Raw genomic sequence first — 22,103 nt, 5'->3', positions numbered from 1 at the left:
AGGCTCCGAAAGCATGAATGGGTACGAATTGGACGAGTTGAAGGAGAACGGGGGAAGAGGTATCGTCAGTGTACTGGAATCAAAATCAAAATCAGCAGGAGGAGAAGAAGAAGAAGAAGTCAAGGGAAGTCTCTTCATGTTTTTCAAAAAGTCTGATACTACTTTCTTAATTAGTGCTATATTAGTTATGTGTGCTTCTGCCGTTGCAACCCCATTACAGACAGTTATGTATGGAAATATATTTACCAAATTGAGCGACTTCTATTTAGGTAAATATGAGGGATTCGACGAATTCATTTCTGAGATTAGACTTTTATGTGGTATCATTATGATCATTGGGGCTGGTAAGATGTTATTCACTTTCTTAGGAGTGTTCCTATGGATGCAATTTGGAGAGAAGCAGCAGATTAATGCTAGGAAGATTTTATATTTGTACATATTTGGAAGAAGTATGGAATGGTTTGACACTTCTCAAAACGTTATAGGAGATGTATCTCAAGTGAACAGGTGTGTTGAAGAGTTAAGATCAGGGACTTCTGAGGTTATTGGATTATTACTTCAATCTGGTGCTAGTATTGTAGCATTACTTATCACATCGTTGTACCACTCATGGTCTTTGACATTAGTGATTATGGGAACTGCTCCTATTATGGCATTCTTTGCGTGGTTTTTTAGTAGGTTGACATACACAGCTGCCACAGCAGAGAATGAAATAAATGCAAAAGCTTCTAAAATCTTAGATTGGACTTTGTCATATGGTTCTATTGTGAGGTCGTTTAACGGAAAGTATGTGGAAATGGCGAAATTCAACAAATTAGTGGATAAATCAGCAAAAGCATTCTTCCTTTTGACCAAGGCAACTGCTGGAAATGCTGCAACCCTTCGAACATTTTCCTTATTGATGTTCGTTCAAGGTTTTTGGTTTGGAAATTACATGGTCACTATTGGTAAGCTCAGGATTAACGAAGTCTTCACTTGCTTTACTTCTTGTCTTATGTTGGGTGCTTCCATATCAGATCTATCCACTTTACTTGCAACCCTTAATAAGTCTCAGTCTGCAGTACATAAGATTGCAAAATTTATGGGTGCAAAACTTTGTGACGCTAACAACGAACTAGGATTATACCCATCAAAGTGTGAGGGAGAGATAAAGTTTGAAGGTATCGAGTTTCTGTACCCAGGAAGAAAAGAGTTGATTTTGAAGGGGTTGTCGCTTACCATAAAAAAGAATGAATTGACATTCATTATCGGAAAATCTGGAACTGGAAAATCTACCCTCTCGCTGTTGCTATTGAGATTATATTCCCAATCAGAAGGTTCTATTTACATAGATGGTACTGACATCTCAAAAGTTAGCCACAAATGGTTAACTGATAATATTACAGTACTTCTGCAGACTCCTGTTATTTTCAATGACACTATTTTTAATAACATTGCTTTGGTAGTGGCCAACAAGTATGATTCTGTTGATCAAGTCTCGACAAATATTGTCAACGAAGCCGTTGATTTCGCTCAGCTTAGAGATGTCATCGATAATCTTAAAGATGGCATAAACTCACAAATTAAACTGACAACATTATCTGGTGGACAAAACCAGAGGCTAGCTATTGCAAGAGCTAAGATTAGAGATACTCCGATATTGATTCTAGATGAAGCATTGTGTGCGATGGACAACAGGCTTAGACTTGGTTTGTTCAATTCTATCAGACAATGGAGAAAGGGGAAAACAACGATAGTCGTTGTTCATGAAACTGACCATATCAAGCCTTATGACAATGTTGAAAGATGGTGTTGTTGGTGAAGAAGGATATTTTCAAGATATAGCCAGCAATGAGCTATACTCTCAAAAGGAAAATATTGGAACGGCTAGTATTTCTCCTGTAACTGGGGAGAACGGTCCCAAAAGACAATCGAGAGCTTGTAATTATCTAACAAATCCTGTTATTCTAAAGGATTTGGAAAAGACTGGTTGCGAAGCTCAGAAAGAGGAAGGAGAGGAGAAATCCCCCGAGGATGTTATGGGGGTGTTAACAATTTTAAAATACTGCAACCGAACTATAGAGGGAAAGCTATTCATCACAATTGGACTAATATTTGCATTGCTTGGTGGTGCTGTGAATCCTGTCTTTTCCTTCTGCTTTTCGAGATTGCTTTCCAATATGGTGGATGCTTCGACTGGTGTAGATATCTATCTGAGTTTGACTTTTTGGTCTGTCATTGTCATAGCAGTTTCATTCTTCAGTGGTGTTACATGCTTTCTTTCCAAGTTCATTCTATGTTATTCCAGTGAAAAGTGGATAGTAAACCTCAGAAAAATATGCTTCCAGAGGATAAATGAACAAGATATGTCATTTTTCCAACTGGATTCTGCTAAGTCGGCTGAATTGACTGCCCTTCTTATGAATGATTCCCGAGACTTGCGGAATCTTGTTTCTGAGTTCATCTCCCTTGCTATTGGCTTAATTGTAATGCTTTTATTAGGTGTTGTGTGGTCTATTATAACTGGTTGGAAACTAGCATTGGTTGGAATATCCTTTGTCCCACTCATATTGGTTATCACCAGAGTGTATTCAATCTTCTTAGAGAAGTCTGAGAACAACTATAAAACAGGTATAGCCGAATTGGAGAACCACAATTACGCCACGATTGGTTCAATAAAGACTATTCATATGCTTGATTTGAACAGACACTTTCAACAGGAGTTTGAAACCCGCCTCGTGAAAGTAAAGTCCAATGCTATTGTGAGATCAATTCACACTGGCTTTGGTCTTGCTCTCTCTGAAATTTGCAATGCTGTAGCGACAGGGACTATACTTTACTACGGTATGCTTCTAGCCGGGAAGTATGAGTATTCCCAGCAACAGCTCTTACAGGTAATCACGATTTTGACTTTTACTATGACCAATGCTGCTAGCATGTTGAACCAAATTCCAGAAATTTCCCGAGGACAAAGAGCTGGCACTTTACTCATCAAATTGATGCAATTGGAACCATCTCCTGCTGAAAACAATGGAGATATTAAAATTTCTAGAACAGCATATTCTCCAATGATAAAGTTCAACAATCTCCACTTCACATATCCTGGAGGAGATAACGGTCCCGTTTTGAAGGACGTAAGTTTCAGCATTAACAAGGGTGAGGTAATTGGCCTTGTAGGAAAGTCTGGAAGTGGAAAATCGACTGTTGCAGCATTGTTAACCAGATTATTCCCTATGAATAATAGAAGTATTTTCCTATCCAATTATGATATCAACGCTTTCGATATTGATTGGTTACGAGAGGAGATAGCTATAGTTCCTCAGACAGCTAACTTCTTCGAAGGCACAATTTATGAGAACTTATTGTATGGAATAAGTCCTCTGAAGGCTATTTCAATGGAGAGAGTAGAGAGAGTTTTAAAACAGGTGAATATGTACTCTTACGTGGTATCACTACCTGAAGGAGTTCATTCCCAGATGGGGGAGGGTTTTCATTCGTTGCTATCAGGTGGTCAATTGCAGCGGTTATCAATAGCAAGGGCATTGGTAAGGGAACCAGAGATCTTGATATTGGATGAATGCACTTCCAATTTGGATCAAGAAAACACTAGAAGCATTGTCGACTTGGTTAAGAGTTTGGAGGATAAGTTGACAGTCATCATCATAACCCATGATACAGAAGTGATGAAGGCAACTTCAAGGTTAATTGTACTAAAGGATGGTGTAGTTGAAGAACAGGGAGATTACAATAGCCTCTACGCTACGAAAGGAGAACTATATAAAATTACCGAAGGCCATTATTAGTAAAACACACTATATTGACTTTATAAGAATAAGAACAAACTAAATTAACTCTATACACATTGTATCCGAATACTAGAAAATCTAAGGCTTTACGCAAATATATGGTACTTCCACGTCTTCACCCTCTTCGTCATCGCAACACACTTCAAAGATCAAGTAGTTGACATGGTCTGGGATTTCTTTCTTGCTCACCTCCTTGATCAATTTCGTCAAGTTCATGGTCAACCTGTCCTTTACCTTCTTGGCAGGGAAGAAAGATGCGTACAATAAAGAGACACCATAAGAAAGCATCGAAATTTCCAATCCCTCCTTCTCCTTAAAGTGGTCAAGAAGCTCTTGCAAAGTTATATCACCTTTCAATTCAAATCTATCCCAAATTTGGTCAAATTCCTTGTTGTTGTACTTACCTGTGGCAGATTTGATTGGTTCAGAGAATCCAATGAAAGGCAATGCTAAGTTAATGAAACCATTCTTGTACTGTTCGATGTCGTCCTTTCCAGCAACAACCTTGTACAATTCCAAGCAAACCAAACCAGTGACCAAAGCTGTAGTTGTGGCAATGGCAGGGATGATCTTACCTGCAATAAATTTGGTCTTGTGTGCATCCACGGTCTCAATACCATAATTCAAAGCTCTGCAGTTGGAACAAGCAGTGATGAACTTAATGTGTTGGTTAGAGTCATCGTCCTTCTCAAACTCCACAGGGTTCAATCTGTACCCTGCCAATGTACTAGGTTCAGGTAAAGATCCAGCAATCTTTCTGATTTCGTCATCATCAATTGAGCCTGCAAGCTTGTTGGCTTCTTCTTCGGCTTCGTTATCATTAGCTGCGATAGTAACACCTGATTTTGGAGTGAATGGCTCGATTGTGATCTGATCCAAAACCTTCTTGTAATCATCCAAACTAGTAAAAGGAGTTGCAGTCAATCCGTAAATAAATGCCAAAAGAATCGCGCCGGCGTATACAAAATTGAAGTGATCCTCGTTGTTGATGTCAAATACCAATGGTTCTGGTGCTCTCTTTGGTCCACTCCAGAAAGGAGCTCCATTTGATGTGGTAGCATCTTTAGGGAAGTTATACAATAATTGTTTAATGTCATGGTTAAACTTTTTCTCAAACTCTAAACGAGCCCACTTAATACAATCCTCAAAGCTGTATGGGCGGTTGTTCAATAGATTGGAGATGTTTTCAAGAGTACCTTTGATGTCTGGGTTCTGTTTCAAAGTCTGCTCAACGTAGTTTGGCTGAGATAAGTATAAGTTCACAGACTCTGGAGATTCGTTGAAATATCCTTGGAACAAGGATTTAGCCCACGCAATCGTGTGATCAATTTTGTTTGGGAAAGAACGTAAAGTACACAATGGAATAGATTTCTCTGGTGGGTCATGGGAAGAAGAGTATGACTCGGTCAAATTTGGGACAATTACCTGGGTATTACCCTTAGTTCCAAGAGTTCCCGACTCCAATAATGGCTTCTTGTAGAAAACACATTTACGATCGACATATGTTCTTGCGTCAACATTATCCAATGCATTGGTGACAAGATCCAAACCGTTCCAGAATTCATCATTGAAGATGTTTTCGGTTTCACTGCCTACTTTGTCAAGCATTGACTCTATCTTTCCTTTCAAGTCTGGATTCATTTTCTGAACAGCTACAGCTGCGACATCTGACTTATTCTTCCCGACATCTTTTGGTCTAAACAAGAATTGACGATTCAAGTTTGACTTTTCGATAGAATCGTTATCAGTGATCACAATTTTACCTTCTGGGCCGCTGCCGAGGCCCATCATAGCCCAATTCTTCAACATCTCGCAACCAATAGCTCCAGAACCGACCAAAAACACCTTCAAGTTTGCAATCTTCTCTTGGAAAGCGCGACCAAAAACTGCAATTTGGCCATCATAACGAGATCCAAGTGGCTTGGTAGTTTCTTCTGTTCTTGGAAATTCTTTGGTGTCTGGCAAAGATTCTAAAGAGTCGAAGTAAAGCCATTGCTTCACTGGACCATACTTTGAGGAACAGTTCTTCAATACTTCTTGGGCGATAAGTCCACCGTAAAATGCCATTACACCCGGAACATCTCCTCTAGCTTGGAAAGAGAGCTCTTTGATCAACTTTTCATCAATCTCAGCTTCTCCCAAAACCTTTGGATTTTGAGTGGAGATTTCTTTGGTGTACTGGAGAATTTCTGCAGCATCCTCTTCATTTTTAGGGCGAGGAAGAGCACCATTGTGTCTTGTCTGGAAAGCATGGAGAGCTTGGAATCCCAAATGGAGCTGTGGAGGTCTATCGAACTTGGCAAAATCGGAAATGACGTACTCTGGCTCGGCAAGCTGTTTTAAGAGTGGTTCAAAGTGCACTTCCTTTGGAACCTTGACCTGGGTGTAAAGACCGTTCTTCACGTAAGTTCCAAAGCTTTCGTCGATCTTGATCTTGAACGCATATGGGCCCAATACTTCAACTTTGTGTGGGTTACCATCGTTCAATTTTGGCATTCCCTCGATTTCAGCAAACTTTACGTAGTCACCATCTTCGAGTCCATGTCTATTATCATCAAGCATGGTGACAGTTCCATCCGGCTCGATATCTGACACAATACCTGTTAATGGTTCTTCACCAGTCTGGTCAATTACAGTGAAAGATTCGCCGAAGTCAACGAAAAGCAGACCAAAAAGACCTCTGATATCGGCATTGATATAACCAATTTGCTTTTCATGGGTGAAGTTGTTAATTCTGACCTGTTCTTCCAAGGAGATATTGGTAGTTACTATACATTTGAACTGGGATAAGGTCTCTTCTGAGAGGTCTGAGAGAACGGAAACAGGGACGTAAGCATTCAATTCTGCCAACTTAGGAGCTGTTGCATCTGCTCTAGGCGTTCCAACACTTGATTCTTCAAGGAAGAACTGGGAAGACAAGTCCTGTAACGAGACTGGTTCTGGATCGTAGAGAGCTAATGACTTGACACCAGCAAGTGCCACGTTCTTGGCTATTTCGACTCCGAGGCCCTTGAGACCGACGATAAGAACGCTTGCGTTCTGCATCTTAAGCATGGCTTCCTTTCCGAGCACGTAAAGCTGTCTCGAGTACAATCCTTCATCGATTTCGGTGGTATTAGGCGCTGGCGAGTCCACTTGCATGTTGTCGGCCATGGTGGAAGATAAAAGCTGAGGAAAAAGCGGGAAAAAGGACGATTTCTTTGAAATACTGGTTGTAGTGATTGATTTCAACGGTTTGGCTGATGAATTGAGTGTATTTCCTGCTATTCTACGGACTTGAAGCAGTGACTTGAGGAAAAAGAAAGATGGCTGTAAATTTGATTTGTCAGTTTGCAGAACGAAACCGTTTTGAGATATTGAGGTTTGGATGTTTTTTCGATTGCCACGATAAATGGTCTGTGTGCAGGTGTTCGTTGTGGTGGATTAAAAATGGGCTTTGGGTTAAAGGTGGGGAGGAGGTGGCGATAGAGATGAGAACATAGAGGAGATCAATGTGTGTGATGAAGAGGGTGACGAACAAGGTGATGTTGTGTGATGAACTTTCTACTGGTTCCGTATTATTGGGAAGAGAGATGAGATTACTGAGTGAGTTCCGCTTAATAGTGAGAGATTAGCTATTAGTGTCTTTTTTATATACTGAAAATTTAGTACTCAAGATTTGATTAATAAGATGTGCTGGTTCAATTGGAAGAGTCTGCCGAGGTATGAAACAACTTATGACACAGGGAAATGTTATCGTGGCTGTTTTGTAGTTATAGTTGGAAGTCACACAAATTGTTTGCTGTATAGGGCTTGTAGCCATTGCTTTGCACAATACAAATAGTATCAGATTATTGACCAAAGGCCCTTGGACGCAACCACTTCCAAAAAATGATTGGAACCATTAACGTGAATCTAATCCCTTCAATTGGTTATTTCTAGTCAAATTCATGGCCTGTTACTCTACATTATTCTAACTCTCTCTTCTTCTACACTGTATCATCTGTAGGCAACAATATAACACATTTATTCCCTCTAGCTTCTCTAATTCAAATGCTCTAAGCCATGCTTCTTCAACACAGCATGCAAGTCAAACTCAGGGTCTCTTGGTTCCAAAGTTTTGACAACTTTGGCAGGTACTCCAACTACCACCGAGTTCTCTGGGACGTTCTTGTTGACCACAGCTCCTGCCCCGACAACGCAACCATCGCCAACGGTGACTCCAGGGAGAATAGTGGCTCCTGCTCCAAGCCAGACGTTGTTACCGATTGTAATTGGTAAACCACACTCAATGCCACTGCCACGCAAGGTAGGGTCTGTTGGGTGAGTAGCAGTGATAAGGGAAACATTAGGACCACAGAAGACACCGTCTCCAATTCTTACAACGGATACGTCCAAGATAGTCAAGTTATAGTTGCTGTAGAAGTTCTTACCAAGGAAAGTATTAAAACCATAGTCGAAATAAAGAGGGTGTTCCATGAAAGTTCCCTCTCCTACATGGCCAATGAAAGACTTTAAATGGTCCTCTTTGGCCTTGACAAACTCCTGGGGAGTCTTGTAGTCTCTCATTCTAAATCTTTCATAATCAAGCATGAAATCCCTGACAGACATTCTTGTCAATTCTAAAGATGGCTGGAAAGGGTTGTACCTACACAAGTTTTTGTTAGTATTACCATTTGGCTGCAAAATGCCTATCGTTTAAAAGCCACCTGAGTGGTAACGTACACCATTCCACTGATCATTCTTTCATAGTTCTCGTCGGTGCCCTTGAACGGAAGGTTATTCAAGTTGTTGTAAGCGAACTGGACCAATTCTTCGTCCTTGGCTGCACGGACATTGGAGAGTTTGCAGAACTCTTCACGAGATAAGTTAGACATCTGTTTTTGGGCTGTTATGGGTAAACTGAAATGTTTCAAACGAGGAACAAGAGAGGAGACTACATCTTATATCATATATTTACTATGTACATCGCAACATATGCACCGCCCTACCTTCGAACTTCGCGGGTTAGTTTCTGAAAGGGGGAATTGATACATTGACGAATGAATTCCCGAGTTTCTTAGCGAATACATTGCGCATTCTTGCGAGAGCTTGGTCGTAAAAGAGGCATACCAGGCTTTCGTGACTGATGGTGGCTTAATTTGATAGTCGCACCTAATGGTCGTTGATATTACGGGTAAGTTTCTAAAAGGGGGTATAGGTTTAAACAATATTGGTGTGAGAATAGTGGGGAGAGACTTTCATTGATATGTATTTGCGCTTTATCGCCGGCTGTTGGACTGTTTGAAAGTTAAGGAGAGCACAGCCGGTGCCGTTTCATGTCTATTGAGTGTGAAGTGTATAGTCTTTCGTTGTTATCTGGGGTTGCTACTATAATTGGAATGTTTCCACTCTATCAACATTGGTAGATATCTGAATTGAACTATTTCTTTATTCTTGATAGCATCTGATAATTACGGTACAATGAAGTGGAATTGACTTGCCATTGCGTTGACGTGGTGGGTTATCTGGATGCCTGTTATTGTCATCATAGCCTATTAGTTATTAGTATGAATAAATTGAGGATGCTCAATATTGAAAAATCAGAAATAGGGGTATTCATAAAGTGAGAAAAAGGGGGTTGGGATTGGAAACATGGCCCATTCTAACTTCAAGGGACAAGACATAAACTCTATCAAATCTGATGACAACCAGTTAGATAATATTTCGTAAAATAGTTGATCTAAAGAAGTCACCAAAAGGTGTTCTTTAACTTCGGATTGCGGGGAAGTTAGTAATCTTTGAAACTAGCCCTGGAGATAGAATACCATATGCTAGTACATTGTAGTTTAATACAGTGGTTGTCTGTATTCTCATGTAATTATTTATTTGATTAACTGAGGTCTTGACAAATAAATCATTATGTCATTACTCCCATGCCACTGGGTGCATGGGGTAACAGGCCAAACGGCCACAAACTCTTGGACAAGAATGGAGGTGAAATATAACGAGACGGGTATCCTACAGTACATCAAGGACACAAAGAATAGAGTTTATTGAGTTATGGTTGCAGCTACATTTAGATGGAAGATTGTTATTATTAGCGCAAATCAACCGCAATCAGAGAAGACAAAGGAATTGGTTGCCGATAATGTAAAGCTTTCCAGACTATGTGCATAGTCTAACTTCACCACTTTAGGTATAGCATGCATTCTTCCCTAGGGACTATTATTTGTAGTAGTTTCGCGGGTTCATTCAAATATGAAGAAGCTATTCCCAAACTTTTGCCCATGGGCAATTGGCTAAGTCATGAAATACAATGTTACAACTGTAAATAGCTGTTCATCAAAGCTTAGCCATGATGGTTAGCTAAGATGCATTCACGATTTATAGAAATGGAGGGCACCTTTTCTCATTAGGTATGTAATTGGGAACCTCATGTCGCCAATACTTGTTGGATCACTACTGATATGCACGACTTCAATGGAAAGGACCGTCGTTGTCCTTTGCCAATGTCATGAGTGCGTTGGATTGCAGGTTCATAATTGCTCCATATTAGACAAAGCTATTTCATTTGCCCAGAAATATGGTTCCAAAAATGAGTGTAATGATTTAGACTCATTAAAAGTCGATAACGGAGGAATGTTTGCCAAGGAAAACAAGTCGCATTTCACCCATCGGGCCATTTTGAAGAGTCCCTTGGTACGTGGCAATGATATCACCAGCATGTTTTGCAATCATAGCAAATATAGATATAATAGAAGTAAATCAAGATAATTAATCTCCGCCTGTTCGTCTTGTGTATTTGGGGCAATTGTAATGCCTTCAATTATTTTCGCAATCCCTCTCTGATAATAGCCAAGTTGTCGCAATTTTTAATGCAGGGGAACAGACCATTCATAATATTGATATATTATTTACTGATATTTTATGGATCAGATCGAGATAGCCAAATAAGTTTTAGCAGCGTAGCTCTGAAGGGGTAGTCACCGAGTAAAAGAATAAATTGCTTACGACGTGAAATCGCATGCTACCAAGATTTGGTGATGAATAGGAATGAACAAGCACAGTCCTGCAAACGCTGGGAGCTTTAGGTGTAGCTTAATCCTGCCACTGGAATAAAGAAATGCAACACTAGTCAGTACGTATTGAAAGACAATAGTGCTTATTCCTCTATAGTGCTTATTCCTCTATAGTGCTTATTCCTATACTGTTTTGGAATAGACTTTACGGCTATGCTTTTGAGTAGCGTTTACGAGAAAAGCTTATCTGATGCATGCTAGAGCACTTCTGAGAGCTTTTCGTGGCATATTTCCATGTTTAACTATAAAGTTTAGTCTATCTCAGCATTGGGGCGGGACCTTCCTGTTAGAAATGGAATTGATGCACAACAGCTTTTATGTAGACAGTAAATGTACATCTACGCCTTCCTGTCGAAGGTTTCAATTAGTCTCCTTAAATAGAGGACACTCCAGGAACCATTTCTATGAATCTGAAAGTGTGCTTGAGTTCGCCTTGCAAATGAAAACATTCATCTTCTATTTGACCTGACGACATCTCCTTTGGGGAAATTTAGCGGGCATCATGCGCCGCGGTTTAATTCTTAGTGTGTCGTCAAGGTCCAGTTTCAAGATGGAATTGCAACCTAGAATATGTAGGAAGGCAGATCTGCTTTTTCACGACGTAGGTGCACACAGCTCCTGCAATCTGAACTAAGTTCATGCGCATTGGTCTTTGTAGGCAAAATACCACCAGCCCCAAAAGTGTGAAGACTCCAAAAGTCACAGGGAAGGCTAACCGACGTGATGAGATCTTACCTAGCAACTCTAAATCGCATGAGATGAAACTCCGACTTTAAACTTCTTTATTCTCTCAACCTTTGCGTCACCTCTGGTTGTACTTTTGTTTCCTTGATGAAACCGGCTCTCCGCATCCCTATCTTGCGGCTGACGTGCATTATTGGTACATCTCCGCACTGAGAGCGTAGGTTACCCTTACACGCCGTAATTGGCAACCAAATTTCCGTGATCATTCCCATCCCCAAAAAAGTAATATTTTCTGGGAGGGGAAATGTACATTATTTTGAATGATCAATATTTTTTATCTAGAGGGGGTTAAAGGTTAAACACACCATCTTACTTTGAGCCTAGACCCTGGAAGGATCTCTATATTCAGAAAATAATGGCTATGATCTGTGGCACGTGAGTTTCAACAACGTGATTTTTGATCTTGTGACATCTCTCGTCTCAGATTGAATTTTAGGGTTTTCCGGAAATTCATCCTCTATGCTTTTGCTGTAATTGTACATGGCACATTGACACATTGAAGCATAACATGACGGTAACAATTCCCTGCTTAGCAGATGTGTGCTTGATTCCCGTACGTATACGCGAAATTCTGCGTTGGAAGGAAGCGAATTGAGTTGGTGGGAGTGTTCCATTGCAGGGCATTTGGATTGCTATTGATTAGGATACGAAGTTTCACTGGTCGAAGTGATAGCAAACAAGCTCAATTCTCGAAAAAAAAAGTCTGAAATTCCTTCTGCAGCATCTATTTTGTTGGAATTACTAACACTTGCAGATTGGAACCGGTTCTGCGTCAGTTTCTGATGAGGTAACTGAGATCACCAGATTAGCACAGCTGTCTCATCTCCACACCACTTTACACAGTGCTGGAACCACAATCGAAGGACCATGGAACGAGGTCATGGATCTCATCGGTCAGATGCACGAGTTGTTACACAAGAAGGGCATTGTTAGAATTCAAAGCGATATTCGTGTAGGTTCGAGAACCGATAAGAAACAATCGCCTCAAGATAAGATCGACGTGGTTCAAAGAAAGTTAAAGGAGGCTAAGTAGACATGGAAGTGGTCGTGTAGACAAACTTTTGTGATGGTGTAACCAATTCCTCGAACTTGCTCTCCCAAGGATATCTGAATATCACTAAAATCTCCACCCTAAGATATATCGCATTTGGGTGCAAAATGTGAAAACGTACTACTATCAAGCCAACGATGGGCAACAAGGATTTTTAACACTATTTCTATTAAATTGCTCTACTTTTAGTTCATTCTAGCTGAATAATATGTCAGATAATAATATTGCAAACTAAATTGCATTCTCCTAACCTCGTAGATCTAAATGTTTTGAACCCCAATGTTAATCGCTAGACAAAGCTCGAAGTACCAATCGAGCTTTAAACTCTATGTAGTCCAATCCGACATAAATCAAGGAATGACCACTATTTTAGGATCTTCACTTTTCGCTACTATAGATAAGACTACAAACCTTAATTTCAGTTGCTTGCGATATGAACGATTATATTAATAGGAGCGTAATAACGGAGTAAAAAATAATAATAATGATAATAATAATAATAATATAGTATAAAAGCAGATGATACTAGAAATGAATAACAAACCCAAAAAACGACAAATGACCGTCAACTAGCAACTCTCCAATGAACCGCCAGTTAGCAAACTGGTTACTTCACTCTATTCACTCGGAAATGCACTGCCGACCACGCGGTCGTAGAACTGAAAGGCTCTCCGTACAAGAGAGTTAACAATAATAGCGATATTGGTTATGGTTATGATCTTGGTCATAATAATAATAGTGATAATAATAACTTATGGTTTTAGCAACTACTGTTCATGATTTTTAGTAGTACGGCTGCTTAGGATAAGAGGTATACTGGTTAGCACTACCACTGTTTCCTGCAGTTCCAGTGCTGTATCCTCTCTGATATGGATGTGGGAGTGTCTGGGCACCGCCGCCGTAGTATGAGCTGGCGCTGGAAGCGCTATTTACAGTATTTGTTCCACTAGCTCCACTCACACTACTTCCGCCGGTACTACCAGCAACACCCACAGAAGCAGATGCTTCTTTCTTCAATTCAGGCAGCAGGATGGACTTTCTCTTCCTTACCAAATTATTGTTACCGTTATCCTCTACCCCCAATTCTCCCTTTTTCTTGTATTGCTGATCTCTCTGTTCAATCAGCTTTTCTGTCATCTTCTTCTCCTTGACACATTCGTTGATTGTGTCCTCATTGACGCCAAAAGCACCAGGATTGCTCCAAAACATGTACCGCACCACGTCTCTGCACTCTACGTCAGTAAAGTTCTTATTTGTAGCCTTGTTAAGCTCGGTTGAGATAAAGCGCCATTTTTCAATTTCACCAGCATCCAAGATCTGTTGGAGATGGACCTTGTCTCTCAAGTCCCAAGATGACAGGTTGTTGTTACCTTGTTGACCGACAATGACCTGATAACGGTTTCTTGCAGCCAAGTAGGAGCCGACGCCCGAGATTTCGGCAATCTCAACCCAACTCTTACCCTTTTTCTTGAGAGAAACGATGAGTTCATCCTGAGCTTTGGAGAACTTTGACTTTCTCTTAGCTCTCTTCTGAGCGATATTGAGGTTCAAGTCTGGTCTTGTTCCAGCTCTCGAAAGAGGAGGAGCAGGTAAAAGTGCCTGAAGACGCTCGGGGAAGTTAGAGAAAATTACAGACGAGTTTGGGCCCCCGGAAGTGGCACCTTGGACCTCAGAAGCGGCCAATTGCTGGCTCTGTTGCTGGAGAAGCTGTTGGTTTTGCAGCTGGTTTTGTTGGCTCTGCTGAATTTGCAGTTTTTGTGGAGGAAACGCAATCTGAGATGTAGCTACCGGTACGTGATACTGACCGTAGCCCGTATTGTAGTAGTTTGCTCCCAGGATGGTGTTGTTAGCAGCAATGGGGGTGGAATTGTTGTGGGAGGTGTTGCTGGGAGTGATGGAGTTGGGGTTGGGTGTGTTGGAGTTGGCAGCGTTAGCTCCGTTTGCATTGGGCATCAACAAGTAGTTGTTGTTGACGGGGATGGACTCAAAGTATTGGTTGGGGTTGTTCTGCAGGTTCTGCTGTGGAGGAGGAGGGTACGATTGGGGGACACCTGGGGGAGGGTACATCACCAGTTGATTGAGGGTGTATTGGCCGTTTGGAGGGTTCATTTGGAGGTATGAAGGCTGCTGAACAACCACAGGCAGGGTGTAGAAACGAGGCTGGTTGTCGAAGGCATTGTCCTTAAGTGCGTGTGGAGGAGGCCCCTGTTGGGCGTAGGCGTTGGGGTGGTGATGGAAGTTGGAAGACGATGACGAAGAATTGTTATCGTAAGATGACATCATGAAGGAGGACTAATGTGATGGGAGATGTTGAGTAGGATTGTTGAAGATCCTAGCAAAGTCTTTTGGGGGTTTTTGGGTGGTTTGGGGTTGTTGATGGTGGTGGATTGAGACTGTTGATGGAGTAGTGACTCAATGGGATGGAAAAGCACCAATGAAACGAACCGACGTCAATTAGATGGCAGAATAAACAGATGTGATGTATTGCACCTTGGGAACTGGCCTAGATGAATATAATGATCACAGCAAATGTCCGAGTCAATACAGTGGTCTTCTCTGTAATTAACAACTTGTAGTAATTACCGGTATCACTAATAACGATGGACGGGATTTTAGTGTGTGTGTATTAGTGTGTGTGTGTGTGTCACAGATGGGAAGAGTCCGAACCAGAAAGGCACGGAAACAGCGAAGAGAGGTTGGAAGGGGATTTTTATGGTGGAATACACAAGTTCGCTTGTGTATGAAGTAAACTTGTAAACTTACAAACGATACCTTTTTTTTAATCTATTACCTATACCTCACGGGCAGTAGTAGAAGTAGTATTCGTGGTAGTAGTATTAGAATGTCTAATCAAACAATTATAAAACAGATTCCAAGAACCACTAAAAATACCCAGTACACGGATCCTAAAAATTTCACCAAGCGGAAGTTATTATTTATATATACATATGAAGGACACTAACAGAGGCCAGGAAAGCTTAGGGACTCAGCAGTTGCCTCTTCAGTAAAGTAAGCTAGGAGACAGTAACTATTGTATGATGAGTCTATATTACGGCGGTCAATCGTATAAAAAAGAATTGTGATTTTTGTGGATTTTTAGGATTGGGTTTTGTGGTTTATAATTTTGGTTAATTATGGGACGGGTGAGAAAATAATATATTATCTGGTGAGTTTATTAATTAATATACGAACTTTTAATTTATTATTTGGCCCCGATACTTGGCTGGCCCACCAGTGGCGCCGCCCAGGGTTGGGGAACACAAGCCTGGTCTAACCCGCCTGAGAATTATGTGCAGGAGTGCATTCCCCATTTATTTTTGCAAGTTGTGTGTGCATGATGCAGATATTTTCATCTGGAAATCATTAATTCGCAATAGATTGAAGGTTCTCCCCTCCCCTTGGGAAGCCGTCGCCCACAATCACTGCTGAACGCCGAAGTAGTAGGGACCCACAGTCAGATGGTCACCGTGTCCAGGGCAAGAGTCTGGAAATGCAAGCAGCACACATACTTTGTGCCTTGTGTCGGTGGCTCGCCGTATCTCTAACTTGGGGTCGATTCCTGTTTTGCTGCGCCCGAATCTTGAGCCCCCGAATATCCAATCCGACTCGGGATCCTCTGTTCCTATGAACCCATCTCTCCCATGTGTGGTGATCGCCTACAGAGAATCGAATTGGCCCATTGGAGATCTATTGGCGCACACTCTAGCCGGTGGGCCTACTGGTTTAGACCATCCCAGATTAACTGGCTGTGGTCTCTGAACAGTGGCCCAAGAATGTAAGCCGTACTACTCGAGTAGAATAAAATCTCATAGAACAACTTGGAAGCTTCCCTACTGATTCATTGTGGTATTTTGTGACCCTGGCCCAAAATAATAGTAACATGCAAATTTTCGTCACTATGATGTAGTTGAGCTCGAACATCCACTTACAATACAATAAAACTAAGCAGCGCTCTAGACCTTCGCCTCGCGACAATTGCTAAACCACCACTCTTTTAAGCATACGGCAAGCAACATGACGAGTTGGTACCTGTCATACTCCCAGGTTCAGCCTTTTAGACTCCCCTCCAAATGGTAATTAAGCATACACTGACTCCAATATTATCTAAATTTTTACGGTCTAAAAATATTTGACTACAGATAAGGATCTGAAGCACAATCATCATCGTTCTATGCATTTACTTTGTCAATGAGCTAGTATCATGGGGTTTCTCGGGGCCTTCAGCGAGAGAGTTTGTTTTTTCTCCTTGCGTATTTAACTTTGCTACAATCACTAGGGGCATGAAAAATGCCATTACGAGAGTCAATGTGAACCGGACGCACGGTAATAATACGTCAAACTATTTTATGTATCAAAAGGACGGTTATGATGAAAAGTACATCTCCGCCTGAAATCAAATGATTAGTCTTCATTGGCGGAAGGTGGTGTTGCTACGACACCAACGAAAAAAAAAAAGTCCACTGGGGCGTCTCTATACAACCGCTGTGAGGTGGAGTTTTTTTTTCTCGCCACACTGACAGACACCAGCAGACTGGAGGAATTCGGGGTTCAATCTCGTAAACACAAAGGAGATGTTAACACTGCATAGGACTGTGCTGTACGATCACTGTAGAAGATGAAACTGATCTTGCCTACGGTAGAAAGGTATTAACACATTGCTGCTAGATTTCCTAAAAAGTTGCGGAGATTCTCAGTTATATTTATATGAAATTAGAAAAAGATAGCCCAACCTACTGTAAATGATTGTGCTCGTCTCGTATAAGTACAATAGATCCATGAAAAATGCGAAGTAGATGGATCTATAATATTCGATATTATCAGCACTAGTGAAGCATGATAACGTAGAATAGTCATCTGAACAAATAAAATTACTCTCCAGCCGGGATTTATTTTGTATGAAACATGATTCAAATGTGTGGGGTCGACTTTCTCTTAAGCTATATCCATATTAAATGAACTAGCGTTGAGCACAGTTCGGATAGACCAAAACGAGTCTATGGGCACTGCAGTATTGTTATGTGCATAAGCTCTGCAAGGTATTCATTTTGGAGATGCGTTGTCGGCGTGAAGCATTCGATTTTTCTCTGTTTGGCCCAGTACGGGAGCAACACAATGTTTCCCCGTTTCTGATTGTATATGCCCTCATCTAATTCGTCGGCTTCACAATACCTCAAATAGTCATTAATTTTTGATCTCGCTTGACATATTTCGGGTCCCCTGTATTATTTGCCTGAAAGGCTAGGCTATCAAAGCTCTTGGAAATCTGGGTAGCCTCCAGTGAAAATGGAGGCCCTTCAATCTTGCCGTAGATGGTGCCTACCTGTAGTTAGCCACGACAAATAAACACCACATCGCCTTCAAACAGACATAACGGTCGTCGTACTGTAGACGTAATGCTCGCGCTGGTTCAAAGTTTAATATGTCACGTATGATGCAAGGTCTGTCATGATTCATTATCGTATGATTCTGTTCTCATGTTTTTCGGACTAGAACAAGTCGCAGGAAAATTTTTGCTGAAGGTTCATTTCGGCATGTCGATCCTAGAAAATATACATCTAACATGCAAATATTCATGCTCGAATGGCTTGGAAGGAAGCATCCACAACAAAATAACGGGCAATTATCTTAGAGGTACTTGTAGTTACAGCAAGTTGATGGGGAACAAAGACACGGTGATTGCTTTAGTAGTTAGTTGGCACGAGGTTCAGGGTCTTGGGAGCCAAAGTCTCAAGAGAGTTATAACTCATCTGATCAGCGTCACGTCATTGGATGTAGCGATGAGTTTGCACCGACGGGGGAACTCTGGGAATAGCGACGGTCGATTGTTCATGCCGGAATGTTCGATTGGGAACAGCAGGTTCGGTCGATCCAGTCTCACTTGGTAAGTTGTGGGACGCTTTTGACAAAATCTAATGGAAAAATGCACCTAAAGTCACATAACAGCGCACTTTCCGGACGAGTGACTAGGGAACATGTCCACTTCCCATCAACATTGTCAGCAATCAATTGCCGTATTAGGATAACAGTTTGCGTCCACTATCGGTATTACCTTTGGTGACACTAACACTTCCGTTCTGTAACAGATTACTGGACACAGGTGGCCGTAGATTGATTCTTAACGCGCACACTTGAACCATCTGGAATTAAATCTTCTAAACTTTAAATTGAAAATCAGAACCAACCATCTGAAAAAAAAATGGTCATATTTTCTGTGTGATTGCATTATTTGCAGGTTCTATATGGGGATATTGGTTAAGTTAATCTCATTTTCACCGTGAATACAAAATACTCCCTAAAGGGAAATTGTAACAAAGGAACATGTGTATGCATAGTGCATGCATGGCGTATGGACATGTGCAGGATGGTACTGTACAATACCTTTACCACCGATTTCTTTTTTCTACTCTACCTAAACTCTTTCAATTTCCTCTTGTACCAGAATCTTAAAAATTAAGAGTTTACAGGAACAAAACCATAACTTTTTACTTACATCATAGCAGTTGCCAAATAGGACTGTGGTAAAAGAAATTACACAAGATCAATTTAAACTATTTCAACACTTGACATGACGTAGATTCTGTCGCTATTGTCATGATGCTTCCCCGAATTTCAACTGACTTAGCGCATGAAGCGATCGTGGGGATCTAGATCTCTTTGTTCTCTTGTTTTGAGTTTTGCTAACCCAAGAAATTGTTGCTATTCTTTGTCCAGCTCCCAATCGTGTGAATTTCGACTCAGATTGGTTCTCATTGTTAAGTACATGCGTACAGCAGATCGTCCTATTTCGACTTGTCAGCTTTCAGCCATACTTCTTGCACGATAACGCAGTAACTGATGTCCACTTATATGAAACGTTTAGATCTTACACTAATAATATTATTCTCGCTGCTTGACATTAGATGATATTACTTTTGTATTTACGAAAAATAGGTTTTTGTTGAATAATTTTTAGGCCCGATCATTCGCCGTATCCTGCGTTAAGGTTCAGGATTTACCACCCCTCAAGCTGTCTAGACTCTACGGAGTGTGTTATTCTCCCCTTCTTCAGGTATAATGCACAACACACAGATGCACTTTTCTACATCGTGAAATTGGTTATGTAGCATGGGTCCTTTGATAGCCCCAAACAGTAGGTGTCCCCTACGTTTCACTTATTTCCCTCTTCTCAATGCCCTCTTTTTATTTTGCCTTAACAAGCGTCACCACTGCTTTCGTTTATCATTTGGACAAAGTATTTTTAATTGAGTGCAGTTTCTATTGTTTGGGAGGTTATGCATTGCAATTGTTTTCACCATATATTCGAACTAATTAGCAGCTTTCTATGGTCTATTCTCATTCCTTTTGGTTGCAAATACGAAAATTACGAAAAGACCCTCGATTACGAGTACCGATGACGAAACTTCCATTTCGTTATTTAATTTTCTCTCTTCATATGCCTTTGGTTCCCAAAACGTCCTTATATTGCTTCTAGAGCTTCTTTATTATATTTTTGTACTAATTGTGAAATAAAAACGTCCTTGGCGTTTGTTCATGGTCACCAGACTTTCAGCCGTAAATATCTCATGTAATCGCCGTCTAGCGGACTATATCGATCTCTTATCGGCGTGTTATTTTTTGGGCTTCCCATCGGGAAAAACTGCACGATAGCTCTAATTGAACATCATTGGGCGTAATCAACACATCACCCTCCGGCATAAACTCATGTACCTTCTATTAACATTACGCCAGAAATGCACAGCTTGCTATTGTTGCATCGCCGGCGATATAATATTGCTGCTAAGAGATCGTTTCTAAGTAGCGTACTTAGCGATAAGTAAATTACGATGGCGGAGCAGTTGTGAGCATGATTTTCTTGGTTAGGTGGAAATACATTTCCTGGCAATTGAACGACCTTCAACATTTTAACCTAGGTTTATATTATTGGATGCATGCTAGACAGTCCCCTAAAAGTTTTTTTCTACTAGCGACAGCTTCATTGATACTTTATAAATAATTAATGGAGTCTTACAGTTAATAACCACCGAATTTTATTACCATGTGATTCAAAATATTAGCACCTTCTCTTTATTAAAAAAGGAAAATAACTAAAAGCCCCTAGTTGTTAAAGATGACTACGGTATTGACCCCACCCTCCTGTCCTGATGCATTTTAGTCATCATGCTGTGTCCTAAAAATGATAAGATGATTTTAATTCCTTCTTTTTTTTTTTTTTTTTTGAAGGGGTATATCTTTATTCCTAACTAACTAATCGAATAGAGAGAAAAGAGAAAGACAGTGTGATAGTGATCAGTACAAAGAGAAAACCGGGGGTGAAAACTCTCTGCCAAAACCCTTTGGGGCAATTATCTCGTCTTAATAGATGAAAAATTAGAGGATGTAGGTGATTTAGTATTTGTAGTTGAAAAAGGATACTCAGGTGTTGAATTCAGCGTCGGTCAAGCAAATGTCAACCGCCCGAGCTCGTCGCCGGGCCGTTAATTTCAGAAGGGCAAGTAGGTATCTATTGATCTTTTTCATTTCATGGAAAGTATTTTCTGTACTAGCAATTAAGGTGTGCCATGTGAGAGGACGTGGTGGGCCAAAAACGTTCCAGAGTCGTTTAACCACGCCGCAGTCTTCGTGTAGGTGGGAAATATAGCTGGAAGAGATTGTTTTGCTTAATAAAATAATCTCTTCTAACCATATCTACACAACATGATTAATAAGCCCCTTCGTTTATTAGCTTGCATTCGGTTAGTGGGAAACAAATTGCCATTCACAGTAACTGTAATATGGCATTTTCTTGATTGAACTACAAGACTTCCTGTTTGTCGGTCTGTTTGGCAGTCTGTTTGGCAGTCTGTTTGGCAGTCTGTTTGGCAGTCTTCATTTCTTTCTTTTTTGCTACATGTTCGTGCTTTTGTACGTTCTCCATTGCAGCCACAATTTTTGAAAATGCCTCTAAGTTTACGTGTCAAAGCTTAAGCATGACATTAATTTCCCTTGTTTAACACTATTGTGGGTAGTTTCCAAGGAACATCTATTGAAATTATAAAAGACAACCGTATTGGTATTTTTGTGTTTTTTGGTTGCGGTATGGATGTTTATCAACCTGTATACACAAATTGCTTGACACGACCAGTTCGATAAAACGCAAATCGAAACAAGAAAAGCCGGTCTAGTATAGTGGTTAGTACACGTCGTTGTGGCCGACGAAACCCAAGTTCGATTCCTGGGACCGGCAGTCTTTTTTTTTTGCAGCTATTCAGACTTATACGGAGAAGTCGTCATTTGTAGTTGCAACAACATTTTTATGCTAATTATATGTACTGGATTCAAATCCCAAGTTGTCAGTATCAACTGGTTAGTCTTTTGCTTTTAACTGAAGCAATTGTAAAATTTTGGAGTATTTTAGGTATTTGTACCAATTGTGGAAGTATTAGACAATTCTGTTTGCGATGATGGGTAAATAATGAATTCATTTCGGATACAGAGTCGAACTAG

The 22,103-nt window shown here is 40.7% G+C and overlaps 5 protein-coding genes and 1 non-coding gene across 6 annotated transcripts; 3 read left to right on the top strand and 3 right to left on the bottom strand. All coding sequences in view use genetic code 12, as the record gives it.

Moving 5' to 3' along the window:
• Positions 1-136: 136 nt before the first annotated feature.
• On the top strand, positions 137-4,110 carry HST6 (ATP-binding cassette alpha-factor transporter; the record flags this gene model as incomplete). The annotated part of the gene is made up of 10 exons (XM_064918914.1): positions 137-150; positions 175-344; positions 369-1,788; positions 1,829-2,024; positions 2,064-2,209; positions 2,243-2,266; positions 2,288-2,300; positions 2,328-2,564; positions 2,586-2,766; positions 2,800-4,110. The coding sequence occupies 10 exons, from the start codon at positions 137-139 to the stop codon at positions 3,780-3,782; spliced, it is 3,384 nt and encodes a 1,127-aa protein (XP_064777715.1). The 3' UTR covers positions 3,783-4,110.
• Positions 3,775-7,167, bottom strand: UBA1 (E1 ubiquitin-activating protein). Its single transcript, XM_064916373.1, has one exon. It carries the CDS (start codon positions 6,936-6,938, stop codon positions 3,864-3,866), a length of 3,075 nt encoding a protein of 1,024 aa, XP_064777714.1. The 5' UTR covers positions 6,939-7,167; the 3' UTR covers positions 3,775-3,863.
• Positions 7,168-7,808: 641 nt separating this feature from the next.
• Positions 7,809-8,641, bottom strand: RJT20DRAFT_132785 (acetyltransferase; the record flags this gene model as incomplete). Its single annotated transcript, XM_064918169.1, has 2 exons — positions 7,809-8,412; positions 8,490-8,641. 2 exons carry the CDS (start codon positions 8,639-8,641, stop codon positions 7,809-7,811), a joined length of 756 nt encoding a protein of 251 aa, XP_064777713.1.
• A 3,407-nt stretch (positions 8,642-12,048) lies between these two features.
• ECM15 (Ecm15p) lies at positions 12,049-12,851 on the top strand. The gene is made up of 2 exons (XM_064919079.1): positions 12,049-12,122; positions 12,324-12,851. The coding sequence occupies exons 1-2, from the start codon at positions 12,078-12,080 to the stop codon at positions 12,600-12,602; spliced, it is 324 nt and encodes a 107-aa protein (XP_064777712.1). The 5' UTR covers positions 12,049-12,077; the 3' UTR covers positions 12,603-12,851.
• Positions 12,852-13,403: 552 nt separating this feature from the next.
• AAF1 (C2H2-type transcription factor AAF1) lies at positions 13,404-14,900 on the bottom strand (the record flags this gene model as incomplete). The annotated part of the gene is made up of 1 exon (XM_064918168.1): positions 13,404-14,900. The coding sequence occupies one exon, from the start codon at positions 14,898-14,900 to the stop codon at positions 13,404-13,406; it is 1,497 nt and encodes a 498-aa protein (XP_064777711.1).
• Positions 14,901-21,771: 6,871 nt separating this feature from the next.
• On the top strand, positions 21,772-21,843 carry RJT20DRAFT_t15. Its single transcript has one exon. It is a non-coding gene; the product is annotated as a tRNA-His (tRNA).
• The last annotated feature ends 260 nt before the right edge of the window (positions 21,844-22,103 follow it).

The sequence above is a fragment of the Scheffersomyces xylosifermentans genome (assembly GCF_036884685.1).
Source record: "Scheffersomyces xylosifermentans strain CBS 12540 chromosome Unknown RJT20scaffold_1, whole genome shotgun sequence".
NCBI lineage: Eukaryota > Fungi > Ascomycota > Pichiomycetes > Serinales > Debaryomycetaceae > Scheffersomyces > Scheffersomyces xylosifermentans.
Note: the sequence above shows the minus strand (reverse complement) of the source record. Positions and strands in the feature narration are given on the sequence as shown.